This window comes from Microtus oregoni, unplaced genomic scaffold (genome assembly GCF_018167655.1).
Source record: "Microtus oregoni isolate MIOR12 unplaced genomic scaffold, Mior012 000053F_ref0000044, whole genome shotgun sequence".
Classification (NCBI taxonomy): Eukaryota; Metazoa; Chordata; class Mammalia; order Rodentia; family Cricetidae; genus Microtus; species Microtus oregoni.
Genome location: NW_024543829.1, coordinates 13,922,380 through 13,936,141, shown reverse-complemented (window position 1 = coordinate 13,936,141; position 13,762 = coordinate 13,922,380). Strand labels below are relative to the sequence as shown.

The window sequence follows — 13,762 nt, the reverse complement described above, 5'->3', positions numbered from 1 at the left end:
TATCTGCTTCAACTTACAATAAAGGCTATTCTATACATCAAAATACAATTTCACCTTAGGATAAAAGCACTGAATTTATGAGGTGCACAGTAGAAGTACAGAGTGCAGGTCAGCGTGAACACACAGCACAGCACACCATAAATAGTTTCCACTTCCTTCACAGATTTCCTCTTTTAACTGTGTATAACCCACAACATTTTCAAGGGAGCTGGAGACACAGTTCAATGGTAAAGCCCTTGCCTCATATGCTCAGTGGTTCCCAACACTGCATAGAAAACAAATCAAAAATCAATAAAACTACCCCAAATCTTTGGTGGAAGCACCTGCATGTCACAGCAGAAGCACACACCTAAGGGTATGTGTATATGTGCAAAGATGGGCACACCGCCGTGGCGGTGCGGTCTTTCCTTGTGGCAGGGTATTTAGTCCTAGGCCAGTTTGGCTTGACATCTGGAGCTGGCCCTAGGCTGGAGTTTGTGCTTCTCTTTGGAGAGCATGACGTAAAGCCTGGCTTCTTACTCTGCACAAAGGAGATAAAAGAGTTGAATTCACTTTCTGTCGCAATTTCTAAGTTATAGTTGGGGTTGAGGTTAACCTTGCTAGACAGGAGTTAGAAAGAAACACCTGCATTTCCTCCCAATATCAAAATGGCCAACAGTGTGACAGGGCAGAGTTGAGCCAAGCACTTGGTCAGGCTTCTCAGACAAGTAGAGTTCTATGGGCAACATTTTAGTGGATCCAGGGAATAGAAAGACTGTTTTTCTTTTTCTTTCTTTCTTTCTTTCTTTCTTTCCTTCCTTCCTTCCTTCCTTCCTTTTTCTTTTTGTTTTTTTGAGACAAGATTTCTCTGTGTAACAGCCCTAGCTATCCTGGAACTAACTCTTGTAGATCAGGCTGACCTCAAATTCAAAGAGATCCTCCTGCTTCTGTCTCCCGAGAGCTGGGATTAAAGGTGTGAGCCTCCACCGCCAGGCGGGCAAGGCTGTTTTCATAAGCTGTCTACCAACATTACACAAAAGGAAGATAAAGAATCATTGGGTTAAAATACTGTCCTGCATTCCCCACTTTGCAGTCTGATATGCTCTGGGAGTTAAAATGCATTTTACTCCACAGAAAAATTCAAGAGGATGGAGTAATGCTAAGGGGTTGCTGGCGTCCATCCAGCTGCCTGGAATGGACAGAACTGACTTCCCGCTAATCAGTGTTTGAGTTGCACATATGGTTCTGAGACTGAGCGAGGAGCAAGGACAAGTTCATCACTTATTAGTCTGCTACAGCTCTCTTTAGTCTGACTTTATTAGTTACAGAAAGAGAATATTTCTTTTTTATCTGCAGTAGAATATTTTATATAATAAAAAATTAAAATGAGTGTTTTTACTATGTGTCTGTATGTGCACCAGAAGGTGTCAGACTCCCTGGAATGGATGACTGTGAGCCACCATGTGGGTGCTGGGAACAGAATCAGGTCCTCTGGAAGAGCAACAAACGCTCTTAACTGCTGAACCGTCTTTCTACTCCATAATCCATATTATTGGGTTTTGGTTTATATTTTTCATTTCATTTCATTTTTTTGAGACAGGGCCTCACTGTGTAGTCCTGGCTTTCCTGGAACTCACCAGGTAGATTAGGCTGGCCTCGAACTCACAGAGATCCACCTATGTCTGTTTCCCAGATGCTGGGACTAAAGGCATGTGGCGTTACACTCAGATTCCATAATTATTATTTTGAGACAAGGACTCTCTATGTAGTCCTGTCTGGTCTCAAATTCATTGCCTGGCCTCAAGCTTGTGATCCCTCTGCCTCAACCTTCAGTTTCATTTAAACTTGTCTGAGCTTTGCTCTTCGGGTGGTACTGCTTGATGGTAACGTACACCTTTGTCACGCTTCCTTGAGAACGTACACCCTTGTCACGCTTCCTTGAGGACCTTATCTTTAGGAGTCTCCCACTTCCAGGTCCTCCAGAAGAATCTGATAGGCAAGTGAGAGCATCTAACAAAAGTCAACACGTGCAAAAGCCTGGTAGAGTGTGGTGTTCTCGACCTCATTGCCCAGACACATGAGGGACGCCCTGCTGTAGCACCCTGGGGCTGTGGAAAGCCCAGGCTTCCTTTCTCTTGCTTTTTGAGCTGCCTTATTCTCCCATGTGGCTACAATTACAGGTGTGCCCTGTCAGACTCAGCTAAGATGATTAAAAGGAAAGCTCACTAGCTGTTGCTACTGCCAAGCAAAGAATGTATAAGTTCAAATTTGTGTGAACAATGTTGATAGAAGGCTGCATTGTAATTAATTCTAATGTTTTAGGAAAGCAAGAGCTTACCACTGTGGCTTGAACATGCCTGTCTCCCCTGAACCTCACTGTGGTGGTGTTGGGAAGTGGGGCCTTAAGAGCTCATTTGAGATTTTAAATCTTACAGAGCTGGGCTGTTTTATGGGACAAATTAAATTACTGGAAAAAAAAAGTTATGAACTGAGGCTGGTAAGGCACGCGTGACAGCCACGCCGTTAGTCCCAGCAGAAGCTGGCAGATCTCTAAGCCAGTGTGGTCTCTACAGGGAATTCCAGGACAGTCATGACTATGTGAGAGACCCTGTCTTGAAAAACAAGCAAGCAACCCAGGCGGTGGTGCTGCACGTCTTTAATCCCAGCACTCGGGAGACAGAGGCAGGCGGATCTCTGTGAGTTCGAGGCCAGCCTGGTCTACAAGAGCTAGTTCTAGGACAGGCTCCAAAGCTACAGAGAAACCCTGTTTCCAAAAAACAAACAAACAAAAAAAAAACAAAAGAAAAATTAAGCAAACAGACAAAAGAGACTGCTCCTTGAGTCTGATTCTTCTGCACACACCTGCCTGCTGTCTGATTCTTCTCCACACACCTGCCCGCTGTCTGATTCTGCACACACCTGCCCGCTCTCTGATTCTGCACACACTTACCCATTCTCTTATTCTTCCGGCATGCTGCAATGCAGCCCAAGGCCCTCACTTTGTGGGACCCGTCTTAGACTCCAATCTCCAGAAACATGAGCCAAGCAAATATCTTTTATTTATAAATTACTTAGACGTTAACTGGGCATGGTGGCATGCCCCTTTAATGCCAGCACCCAGGGGGCAGAGGTAGGAGAATCTCTGTGTGTTCTTGAGCAGCCTGGCCTACAGGGTGAGTTTCGGGACAGCACAGAGAAAGCTTGTCTTGAAAAACAAAACAAAACAAAAATTCCCTAGACACAGGCATTCTGTTACAGAAACAAAATGGACAAATTATTCACGCACACCAGTTTTGAGTGATCATGGTTAATGCTGCCTGTGAGGCATATCCCCCTAGAACTGTGACACTGTATTAACAATACATACCCAGTATCACTGTTTCAGCTGACATACTTCCATGGAGCTACCAAATGATGGCAGCTTGTTGAAATTAAATTCTTGATATCCAGATTTTAGCTCTGGGTGGGCCATCTCTAGCCCTGTCCTATCTTGGGAGAGATCCTCCAGAGTGGCCAGGTGGTTTGATTCCGAGGATACAGACTACCTTAGATGTTCATCTGGGCAGAACGGGGTCTGGGTGCAACACCACCACTCATCCAAATCACACAATGTATGTATTTATATATAGAAGTATATATAAATTAAGCTGAGTGTGCTTATTATAGGTACATACCTATAATTTTAGCATTTGGGAGGCAGAGGCAGGAACAAGTCTATGAGACCAGCTGGGTCTGTATAACAAGTTTTAGGCTAGCAGGGGCTATATGTTTGAGAACCTGTCTCAAACAAAACAAGACAAAACACACATACAAAACAAACAAACAATAAAATTAACTGTTGGCGTGTGTATGTATAAATGAGGTGAAGTACCTGAATTATTTCTTTATTCTTAGGTAGAACCAGGCTGGTCAATGGTGGGTCCAGGGAGGTGCCTTTGTCTCTTCCACTTAACTCTGTCTAAAATAAATGAATACATCCTTGCTAAGTTTTCCTTGTGAACATTGTGGACATGTTGAATACACATTAGTCCTGTGGTTTCCGCTCGTGTTTGTTAAATCATGAGGATAATGCGACACAAAAGGAAGGCTGAGCAGCATGAGTAACAACTCAGGAGAGAACTAATGTTCATTCAGCGCACACTACATGCCAGGTGCCTTTTAGTTTCCCATCTTGAGCTAAAGCACCATAGGCTGCAGGTTTCTGCACTTCAGTGTTGCAGATCGGAAAGCGAGTTCCTGGCCTACTGAGTAACTCTCACAGTACAGAGTTCTCAGAAATGCTTAGGAACACAAGTGTTTTGGGATTCGGATTTTTATTTTCTGATTTTGGAATATATGCCTATACATATATATATGTGCATGTGTGTATATCTATAGAAAAGACATCTTAGAGATGGTAACCCAGTGTAAGCATAACATTTATTATTGTTTCATCTGTGCACTTACACAATAACCTGAAGGTATTTTGTATATGTGTTATGTGCACAGTGCATGTGGTGGCCAGGGTGACATCAGGTGTGGAGTTCAGTCTAATCAGCCCCGGGGTCTTCCTGTCTGCCTCTGCGATAACAGTAGACGGCCATGCCTGGCTGTATAACAGTAGACGGCCATGCCTGGCTGTATAACAGTAGACAGCCATGCCTGGCTGTGTGTGGTCCTCACGCTTCCACACAAGAGCTCATCTCCCCAGCCCCTTTTAAATGATCTACTATTACTGTGCGTGTGTGTGTGTGTGTGTGTGTGTGTGTGTGTGTGTGTGTAAGAGGGCAAGTGTATACACGATACATGGATGGAGGCCATACGACAACCCTTGGGAGCTCTCTTTTCTTCTACTGTGGATTCTGGAAATCAAATTTAGGTTGCAAGTTTGAGACACACACACCTAATCCACCAAGGGCTCTCACTGACCTTTATATAATGCTTGCTAATATGTTTTGTATGAAACAAGTTTCATGGTCTAGGATTCTCCAATTATGGAGTCCTGGAGGGGCTGGATTGGGCTGGAATTTGAACAGATTTCAAAGCTTGTGCTCTTGACAATTACATTAGACATTAAATAGTCCTCAATGTTGATTTGAAATGGTCGTGCCTGTAGGGGTTTCCCCAGGATAGTACAGGTGGAACTCACTGTACTTAATGTATTATTGTTAACCACAGATTCGCATTCTATACAAGGAAGGTCATTTTCTATCAGTTCTACTAAGAACCAGAATCATATCAACCCCACCCATCTCTCTCTCTCTCTCTCTCTCTCTCTCTCTCCTCTCTCTCTCCCTCTGTGTGTGTGTGGGGGGCGGGGGCTGACCCTAAGACTTTGGGCATGCCAGACACGCAGCCTACAACTGAGCTGATAGTCTAAGTCTTTTCCCCAACATTTTAAAAGCTATTTACTTATGGGTTTATTGTTATTGTTGTTATTTTGGATGTTCGAGATGAGGTCTCTCTGTGTAGCCCTGGCTGGCCTGGAGCTTGCTCTGCAGACTAGGCTGAAAAAAATCTTTATTTTGGGATATATATATATATATATATATATATATATATATATATGTGTGTACACATATCTGTATATTACTGAGCTAGTAACCATATATTGTGTAGCTCAGTTGTAATATATATCTGTACAAGTGTACGCCATGTATATCTAGTGCCTGAGGAGGCCAGACGAGAGCATTAGATCCTCTGGTGCTATAGATGGTTATGAGATGCCTGATGTGAGTCCACATCCTCTGTAAGAACAGCAAGTGCTAGGAACTGCTGAGCTATCTTTTCAGGACCTTTCCTCCATATTTTGAGAAGGGTCTTTCTAAGTTACCCAGACTTGCCTCGAACTTGTAGTCCTTCTGTCTTAATCTCTCCAGGAGCTGGTATTACAGGCCTATGTCACTATGCCTGGTTTAAAACCAATTTTTAAAGCAATGCTAAGAATCAAACTTAGGGCCTTGCACACACTAGGCAAGTTTCCTACCATCGAGTTATATACTGATTCTCTGAAATCTAATTATTTTCTCCATTTTGGTACTAGGTCTCATGTAGAACTCATTGGTCTCCTGCTTCTACTTCTCACATGCCGGGATTACAGGTGTGCGCCAACATATCCACTGAAAATCAAGGATTTCAGAGGGAAGACTCTAAAGTACTGAAAACTTCACACGTGCCTCTTCTTCATGTGTCTCTGCAATATGGTTCCTGCTGACTTGTCACAAAGTGCCCCTAGGTCCTAATGTCTCCAAGGAAAGACAGACTCTTGTTTACTGCTGCATTCTTGGTGTCCAGTAAAGGACCTGCCATCTAGCAGGCATAGGAGAAAGAAATCTGGTAAGTGTGGATGTGTGTATGAAACCTTGTATGGGCAAGAAAAACAGCCTCCTCTTATTATGCTTCTGATATAAGACCACAAATCATCAATATTTGATATAAGATTACAGTTTTTAATCCAGAGCAATGTTAGCATCATCTTCACCTCCAGGTAACACAATGGCTACTGCATCCTTCACCTAGAGGAACCGATGTGCTAATTGGAGAGATCAGAGAATCTGGGTGACAAAGAGCCAAGCAAAATCACCACCTTACCGAGCCTCGGCTTTCACTTCTCACTGAAGAACTAGAGTTCTCTGCATTTCTCAAAACAGTAGACTGCTTTTGCAGAGTAGACGCAAATCCTGCCCTTCCCTACAAGGACTGAGTGAAATTTTCAGCGGATCTGCTCCTCATCTCCCCAATTCACCCACCAGGGAAACACTCTTGAAAGCTTTTCTTGCCTTAGAAGGAGACTCTCGGCAGGGGGCAGTGGTGGGAATGCTAGCTACAAACAAGGTGGAGAGGTGTCCCCTCCTGACCCTCACCCAGCCACCCAGGCCCTCTACCTGAGCTCCATCCAGCTCCACCGCTTTCTTGTGGGAATTGGTTTTTGTTCTAACCTTACCCGCAATGCCTGAGCAGAGCACGGGGGAAGACCAGTGTGGTAAGGCTGAGATCTGCGCAGACACATATTCAGAGGACCTGAGGAAGGACTCTGACCTCGAAACAGAAAGCACCCCTTCTTCCTACAACCCCTTCTAGCTGGGAATAAACTCTAGCCCTACCTCTGCTTCATCTGTGAAATACAAATGACAGGCAGCAGAGATTGCTTACTGGGGTGTCCTCTGTCAACTTTAACTCCCGCCTCAAATAGTTCTGGTGCTGCTCGTTTCGTTGCTTCCTCGTCTGAAGTCTTTTCTTCTTTGGCTTCTTTAACACCATTTTCTGATTCAGCTGTTCCTGAAATTGCAGAGAAACTGGTCAGAGGGGGTTGCAGAGTTACTCACCCTCTAACAGCTGATATACAGTAGCCTGGCATGTGGTTCTTATTTATCGGTGTGGCAAATGGGTAAACCGTTCAACCACCTTCTTTCCAGAGGCTGTTCCCTATTTAATATGCTTGACTCCACGAATATTGACTGCTTCCAAAGGGATCAATAGCAAATGCACACAGCTGACAAAACAAAGCCAGGCCAGGTCCAGATGACTCTGATCACTGACACGTGGCTAGAATACTTAGCCTATTATTACCATAAAGAAGCTCCAGCAATTAAGCGAAAAGCACATAAGGGACATGGTACATACTCAGGGTAGGCAACCAGCTAGGACACCATTGCAATTTTATTTCTGACTTACTGGTGACTGGCTCACACTAGGTTCCTGAGTTGCAAGCCTGGGACTATAACTCCTGTAGGCTCTAGTACGGTTGGAACATTTTCCCAATTATCTAGTACTATGGTGTTTTTAGTTGGGTTTTTTTTTTGTCTTTTTTTAAGTTTCAATGTTTTGTGTGTACAAGAATCAGTGAGCTCTCACCTCATCTGCCATGCTCAGTAGGTGGGCAGGAAGACCATCCGAGAGGGAGCTGTCAGAACCACTTGTGCTAGGAACAATAAGAAAAAAGACACAGAAAGAACTGTTAGACAAGGAAGCAGAGGCTCTGAACTATCAGTGTGGCAAAACAAACCCTGGCCAGACGGGCAAAGGTGCCCTGGCAGAGGGGGAGCGGGGCTGGGCTATGCAGTGTGCAGTCCTAGAGACAGGGGTTCCCCTGAGGGCATCTCCATCTTCATTTCTTCTGAGCTGATATCTGGGAAATGTGCTGAATGTATAACTAGATAAATAATGAGACAAATGGTCAGCAGGCTAGACAACACCAAAGTCACTTCAAGGCTGTCAGCCAGGTATAGCACAACTGTGCCCTTGGGGCACTGAAGAAGGATTGCTGAGTTTGAATCCCACCTGGGCTACAGTGGACACTGTCTCTATAAAGAAAAACAGCTGCATGTGGTAACCTGTGTCTTTAAATCCCAGCACTCAGGAGGCAGAGGCACATGGGTTTCTCTGAAGATGAGGCCAGCCTGGTTTACATAGTGAATTCCAGTCAAGTTTACATTGTGAGAGCACTGGCTACTCTTTCAGAGGACCTGAGTTCAGTTCTCAGAACCCACAGGCAGCTCGGAACTCTCTACCACAACAATTCCAGGGAATACAATGCCCTCCTTTGACCCCCACAGTCCCTGCATGCCTGTGACACACATATATGCAGGCAGGCAAAATATCCATCCACATCAAAGAAAATCAAAATAAATAAATCTTCAGTTTTGTTTGTTGTTTGTTTGATGTTAGAGCCCGAGCCCAGAGGCTCATGAACGCCAAGACTGAGCTGCCTCTCTAGCCCTGGAACACTGGTTTGGTTTTTGTTTTTGTTTTTTGTTTTGTTTTGTTTCTTCAAGACAAGGTGTCTCTATAGCTTTGGAGCCTGTCGTGGAACTAGCTCTTGTAGACAAGGCTGGCCTCAAATTTAGAGTTTGCCTCTGCCTCCTGAGTGCTGGGATTAAAGGCGTGCGCCACCACTGCCCATTCTTCACTTTTTAACGACATCAATTCTTCATTCACAAGTTCTGCATGCATGTATAGACTAAAACTTTTCTCCACAAACTCTCTTCTGCCCTTTCTTGTGAGGACTAAGATGAACAGGGACTCAGTTAAGCATTTCTCATCATATCACATAAGTTTACCTCTTCCTGGGATATGGTGAACTAGAACTGAGAATTACACTGTATATAATAGAGGCTCCAGAAAGTGTTTTCAGGGCCAGTGGGATGGTTCAGTAGACAAAAGTTCTTCCCCATCCCCAATAATAATAATAAAGAGATTTAAAATAAAAAAGTATCTTGAACACAAAACTCAAATTTCACAGGGAAAAAAAGGCATTTCAAACCAGGCCTTCACTCATTTTGTGACCTCCCTTGGTGCACAGTGAGGAGTCACACCTAGCACAGTGAGGAGTCACACCTAGCACAGCAGAGCAGAAGAAAGCCTCATTTTTGTGATCTGATTTCCAAAGGTTTGCTCTTCTCAAAGGTTTCTCCATCTAGAAGGAGACTTTGAGGCTGCTGGATTTTGGAAATAACAGACTTCTTTAGCAAAAGGCGATAGACACAGCATGTCCTAGAAAATGCCAATCATGTGTGTACACACAGAGCAACGTCACTATTCCCAGCCTGCCTTTATGTGCGATTGTGAGAACGCAGAGGTAGAAACCCAAGGAGGCTTGTGACATCTGACTTTGTGGTATCGAAGCTGGAAACCATTCCTTCTAATTCTGGGCTAACGGCATCAGCGTTCCTGCTGATTCAGCTATAGATAGTGCAGCTCTGCCTGTCCTCACCGGTGCTTTTCCCGGGCTGCGTCAGTGAGCTGACATGCACAGGACATTCTTCTGGGCTGCGTCAGTGAGCTGACATGCACAGGAATTCTCCCGGGCTGCGTGCGTCAGTGAGCTGACATGCACAGGAATTCTCCCGGGCTGCGTGCGTCAGTGAGCTGACATGCACAGGAATTCTCCCGGGCTGCGTCATTGAACTGACATGCACAGGACATTTTGGATTTTAGACTGCAAACAGAGAGTGGCCAGTGCAGCAGACTGAGGGAGAGTGGGAGGGGCAATGAGTGGAGAGGGCACCCTGCTTGGTCTGATGCTGTGGTTCAAGTTCTCTGTAGAAACATTTGTCAGACTGGGCCAGAAGAATTGCTTAGTGGCCCAGAACTCAGAGAGCTGCTTAGAGTGGGTGGAAGAGCCACACCCTTCCAACTGTCTTCAAAGATGGAAGGCTACAAGCCCAGCCTTGGAACCTTTGAAGAATGACTAGGCAATCTGAGGCCCCTTGGGCAGAAAGCTGGAACCTGCACACCTACAAAAAAGAGAAAAGATGAAGTTGGAAGAGAAACATACTAGCGGGAATAAGGAAGAAACCTGAGGGGAGAGAATGGTGTTGGTATTTGAATAAAATACTTTCTATGCTCTACTAGAGACATTCAAAGATTAAGAGTACTGGCTGCTCTGGAAGACCCTTGTTCAGTTCCCAGCACCAATATGAAGGCCCCAACTATCTGTAAATACAAGTCTAGGGGATCTGATGCCCTCTTCTGATCTCTATGGATATCAGGCACACACGAGATACACATCTATACATGCAGGCAAAAATTTATACATATGAAATAAAATATATCTTTAAAAATTAAATAAAATATTAAAAGATTTAGTAAACAAAAATACACTCAGAATCCAGGCATCACTGTAGCTGTGGTTAGGATATCAGGTGAGTACAGATCTCTTGGACAAGGCAACTACTCTATGAAAAGAACCCAGAATCTCAGCATTACAAGAGCCCTATGGTGGAACGGAAAGACTGTTTCCCTTCCTCGTCTTCTCCATTGTTCTGGTCCCTGGCAGTTCTTCTGTGGATCACCTGTCTGATTTTAGGAAGCAGGGGTGGATCCAGCTGGAATCCGAGAAGCTTGAGAAATACTGCAAGGCCAATGGCTCACCACCAAGACATAGAACTGCTTTGACCACAACAGGATCTAACTATCCAAAAAGAAATGACCAGATGCTAAATTGAGCTTGGGAAGCTCCACCTTCCTCACCTCTGTTTGCTAGTGGCCTCTTTTCTAAGACTGAAAAACAATCCAGAATCCAGTCAGTTTGACATCTTCTAACACCACTAACATTTTCTTCTAAATTACCCTCACCTTTAATATATTTTATTACAATAGCATTTTGTTTTATGTTTTTGAGGCAGGGTGTAATGGTCTGAATGAGAATGGCCCTCATAGGCTCATATGTTCCCCAGTTAGTGGAACTGTTTGGGAAGGATTGGGAGCTATGGCTGTTTTGGAGCAGGTGTGTCACTGGGGGAGGGCTTGAGGTTTTGAAAGACTGGAGCAATATATTCATAGTGTCTCTCTATGCCTCCTACTTTCAGCTCAAGATATGAACACACAAGTCAAGTGTGGTGGCACATGCCTTTAATCCCAGCACTTGGGAGGCAGACGCAGGCGGATCTCTGTGAGTTCGAGACCAGCCTGGTCTATAAGAGCTAGTTCCAGGACAGGCTCCAAGACCACAGAGAAACCCTGTCTCGAAAAACAAACAAATAGCCGGGCGGTGGTGGCGCATGCCTTTAATCCCAGCACTCGGGAGGCAGAGGCAGGCGGATCTCTGTGAGTTCGAGGCCAGCCTGGTCTACAAGAGCTAGTTCCAGGACAGGCTCCAAAACCACAGAGAAACCCTGTCTCGAAAAACCAAAAACAAACAAACAAACAAACAAAAAAAAAAAGATGTGAGCTCTCAGCTGTTCCTGCCATGCACCTTCGCTCTGTCATCATGGACTCCATCCCTCTGAAACCATAAGCACAATTAAGAACTTCCTTTTCTGGGTGGTGCTGCTCACATGTGTTGTTGTAGTAATAGACATAATGTCTCTCCATGTAGCCCTGGCTCTCCTGGGACTTACTACAGAGATCTGCTTACATCTCCCTCCAGAATTCTGAAGGTGAAGGCATGTCTCAGGACACGGACATGTTTTAATCTAGCAGAGGTAGGCAGATCTCTGTGAGATGCAGGTCACCCAAGCAATACAGTAAAAACTTGTCTCAAAATAAAAAGATAGATGGGTAGATAGATAAACAAACAAATAAATAAGAGGACAGATGTGACGTAAATGTGATCCAGGCCTTCCTTAAATTCCCAATCCCCCTGCTTCTGTCTTCCAAATACTGGGATCAAGGATGTATTATCAAGCCCGGATTTCCTTAGAAATGAAATTTGTTACCTGGATTCGATGTCGGACAAAGGAAAGTCACTCCAGCTTCCTTCTAAGTCCATCTCTTGTCCAGAGTTATTGAACTTCTTGTGGATTTCCTGTTGTAAGAGCTCCTTAAGCTCTTGTAGACACTGAGTGTACTGCAGCAGAGGGAAACATTTTACATGCTAGTCATGAGTGGTTTTGAGGGTGTGCTGAAAGGTGTTTTATTGATAGGGCAAACTGTAACTCCTTCTATTAAAGACATAGTAATGAATACAAGACCTGGGCTATACAAATACACTTTTTAAAGCGGCGGATCAGCGAGCACTGCCTTAACCACTTCTGCAATTGTTTCACCTGTTTTGCTGAGTTACAAGGCAGCAGGAGGAGTTAGAATGGCATTGTTCTAACTTTGGCCTAAGGCAAGGATGGTTTGGATAAAGTTGTAGGTCAGGAGTAGAGTGCTTGGCTCACATGAGCGAGAAGGCCTTGTGCTCCGGCATCTCTGGGGGAAGGGAAGCACCAAACAGGCCTTTTAATTCTTGACTAACCATTGCATCTGAGTAGTGCTTATACGGGGACATGATAAATGTGTTAGGGACGATGGGTATACGCTCCTCCCAAGATGAGTGAGTTAATCAAAAATAGCCATCAGAAGAACAAGGCCAAAGAAACCTTCAGCTTTTGGACAGAGGCAAGCTTGAGAACACTTGCAGTGGAGGGGAAGGATAAAAAGATGAAACAGAAAAAGCAGCAACTGAGGCCTAGTCTTAGGCAGGCAGGCTCCAGAGGGGCATCTCCTAGTGCACAAGGCAGGATTAGTGAGCACGCTGTGTATGCCATTGTTCTGCAAGAGAAGACAAGGTGCTGCTATAACAAACCCGTCACTTATGGAGAGGGGACCAGAGGATAGTTTCTTCCTTCTAGGAGGATTGGGAAGTGTCACCGTTTGTTGACAACTTGCAGGATAGGGGTGCTATTTCCTCTGGTAATGAAAACATCAGATAAAAAGAATATTAAGAAGGGCTGGAGAGCGGGGCAATGGTGGCGCACGCCTTTAATCCCCAGCACTCAGGAGGCAGAGGCAGGTGGATTTTTGTGAGTTCGAGGCCAGCCTGGGTTACAAGAGCTAGTTCCAAGACAGGCTCTAAAGCTACAGAGAAACCCTGTCTCAAAAAAAAGGGGGGGCTGGAGAGATGGTTTAGTGGTTAGGAGCACTGGCTGCTCTTCTAGATAACCCGGGTTCAGTTCCCAACAACCACATGGCAGTTCACAACTGTCTGTAACTCCATTTCCAGGGGATCTGACACCCTCACACCAATGTACATAAAATAAAAATAAATTATAAAACATATTAAGAGGGCGACGAAGTTCCCCTGAGCTGATTCTGGACCCATGGAAATCCAGCAGAGGACTGATAGTACACTGTTTGAAACTCTGTCTTTACCTTGGTCTGGTCAGGATCACAGAAATCCAGAATAGTGTCACAGACATGATAACCTAGGGACTTCAGGTCCTCAATGGTAAAATGAGTGTCTCTTTTACTGCCTGAGGAAAAAAAAACGTAATTTTTCTGAGATTTTTAAAAACTGGGGATGGAGAGGTGGTCTAGCAGTTAATAGCATTTGCTGCTCTTGCAGGGGATCCAGGTTAGGGTCCCTACACCCACATAG

At 44.6% G+C, this 13,762-nt stretch overlaps 1 protein-coding gene across 1 annotated transcript in view; it reads right to left on the bottom strand.

Moving 5' to 3' along the window:
- Positions 1–334: 334 nt before the first annotated feature.
- Positions 335–13,762, bottom strand: part of Agbl2 (AGBL carboxypeptidase 2) — a 47,983-nt gene continuing 34,555 nt past the window's right edge. The window contains exons 11-17 of the mRNA XM_041637480.1: positions 13,537–13,637; positions 12,117–12,247; positions 7,813–7,879; positions 7,111–7,230; positions 6,550–6,648; positions 3,851–3,937; positions 335–520 (exon numbers count right to left, since the gene is read on the bottom strand). Coding sequence (XP_041493414.1) covers positions 350–520; positions 3,851–3,937; positions 6,550–6,648; positions 7,111–7,230; positions 7,813–7,879; positions 12,117–12,247; positions 13,537–13,637 — 776 coding nt within the window. The 3' untranslated portion in view covers positions 335–349. The remainder of the gene's footprint in view (positions 521–3,850; positions 3,938–6,549; positions 6,649–7,110; positions 7,231–7,812; positions 7,880–12,116; positions 12,248–13,536; positions 13,638–13,762) is intronic.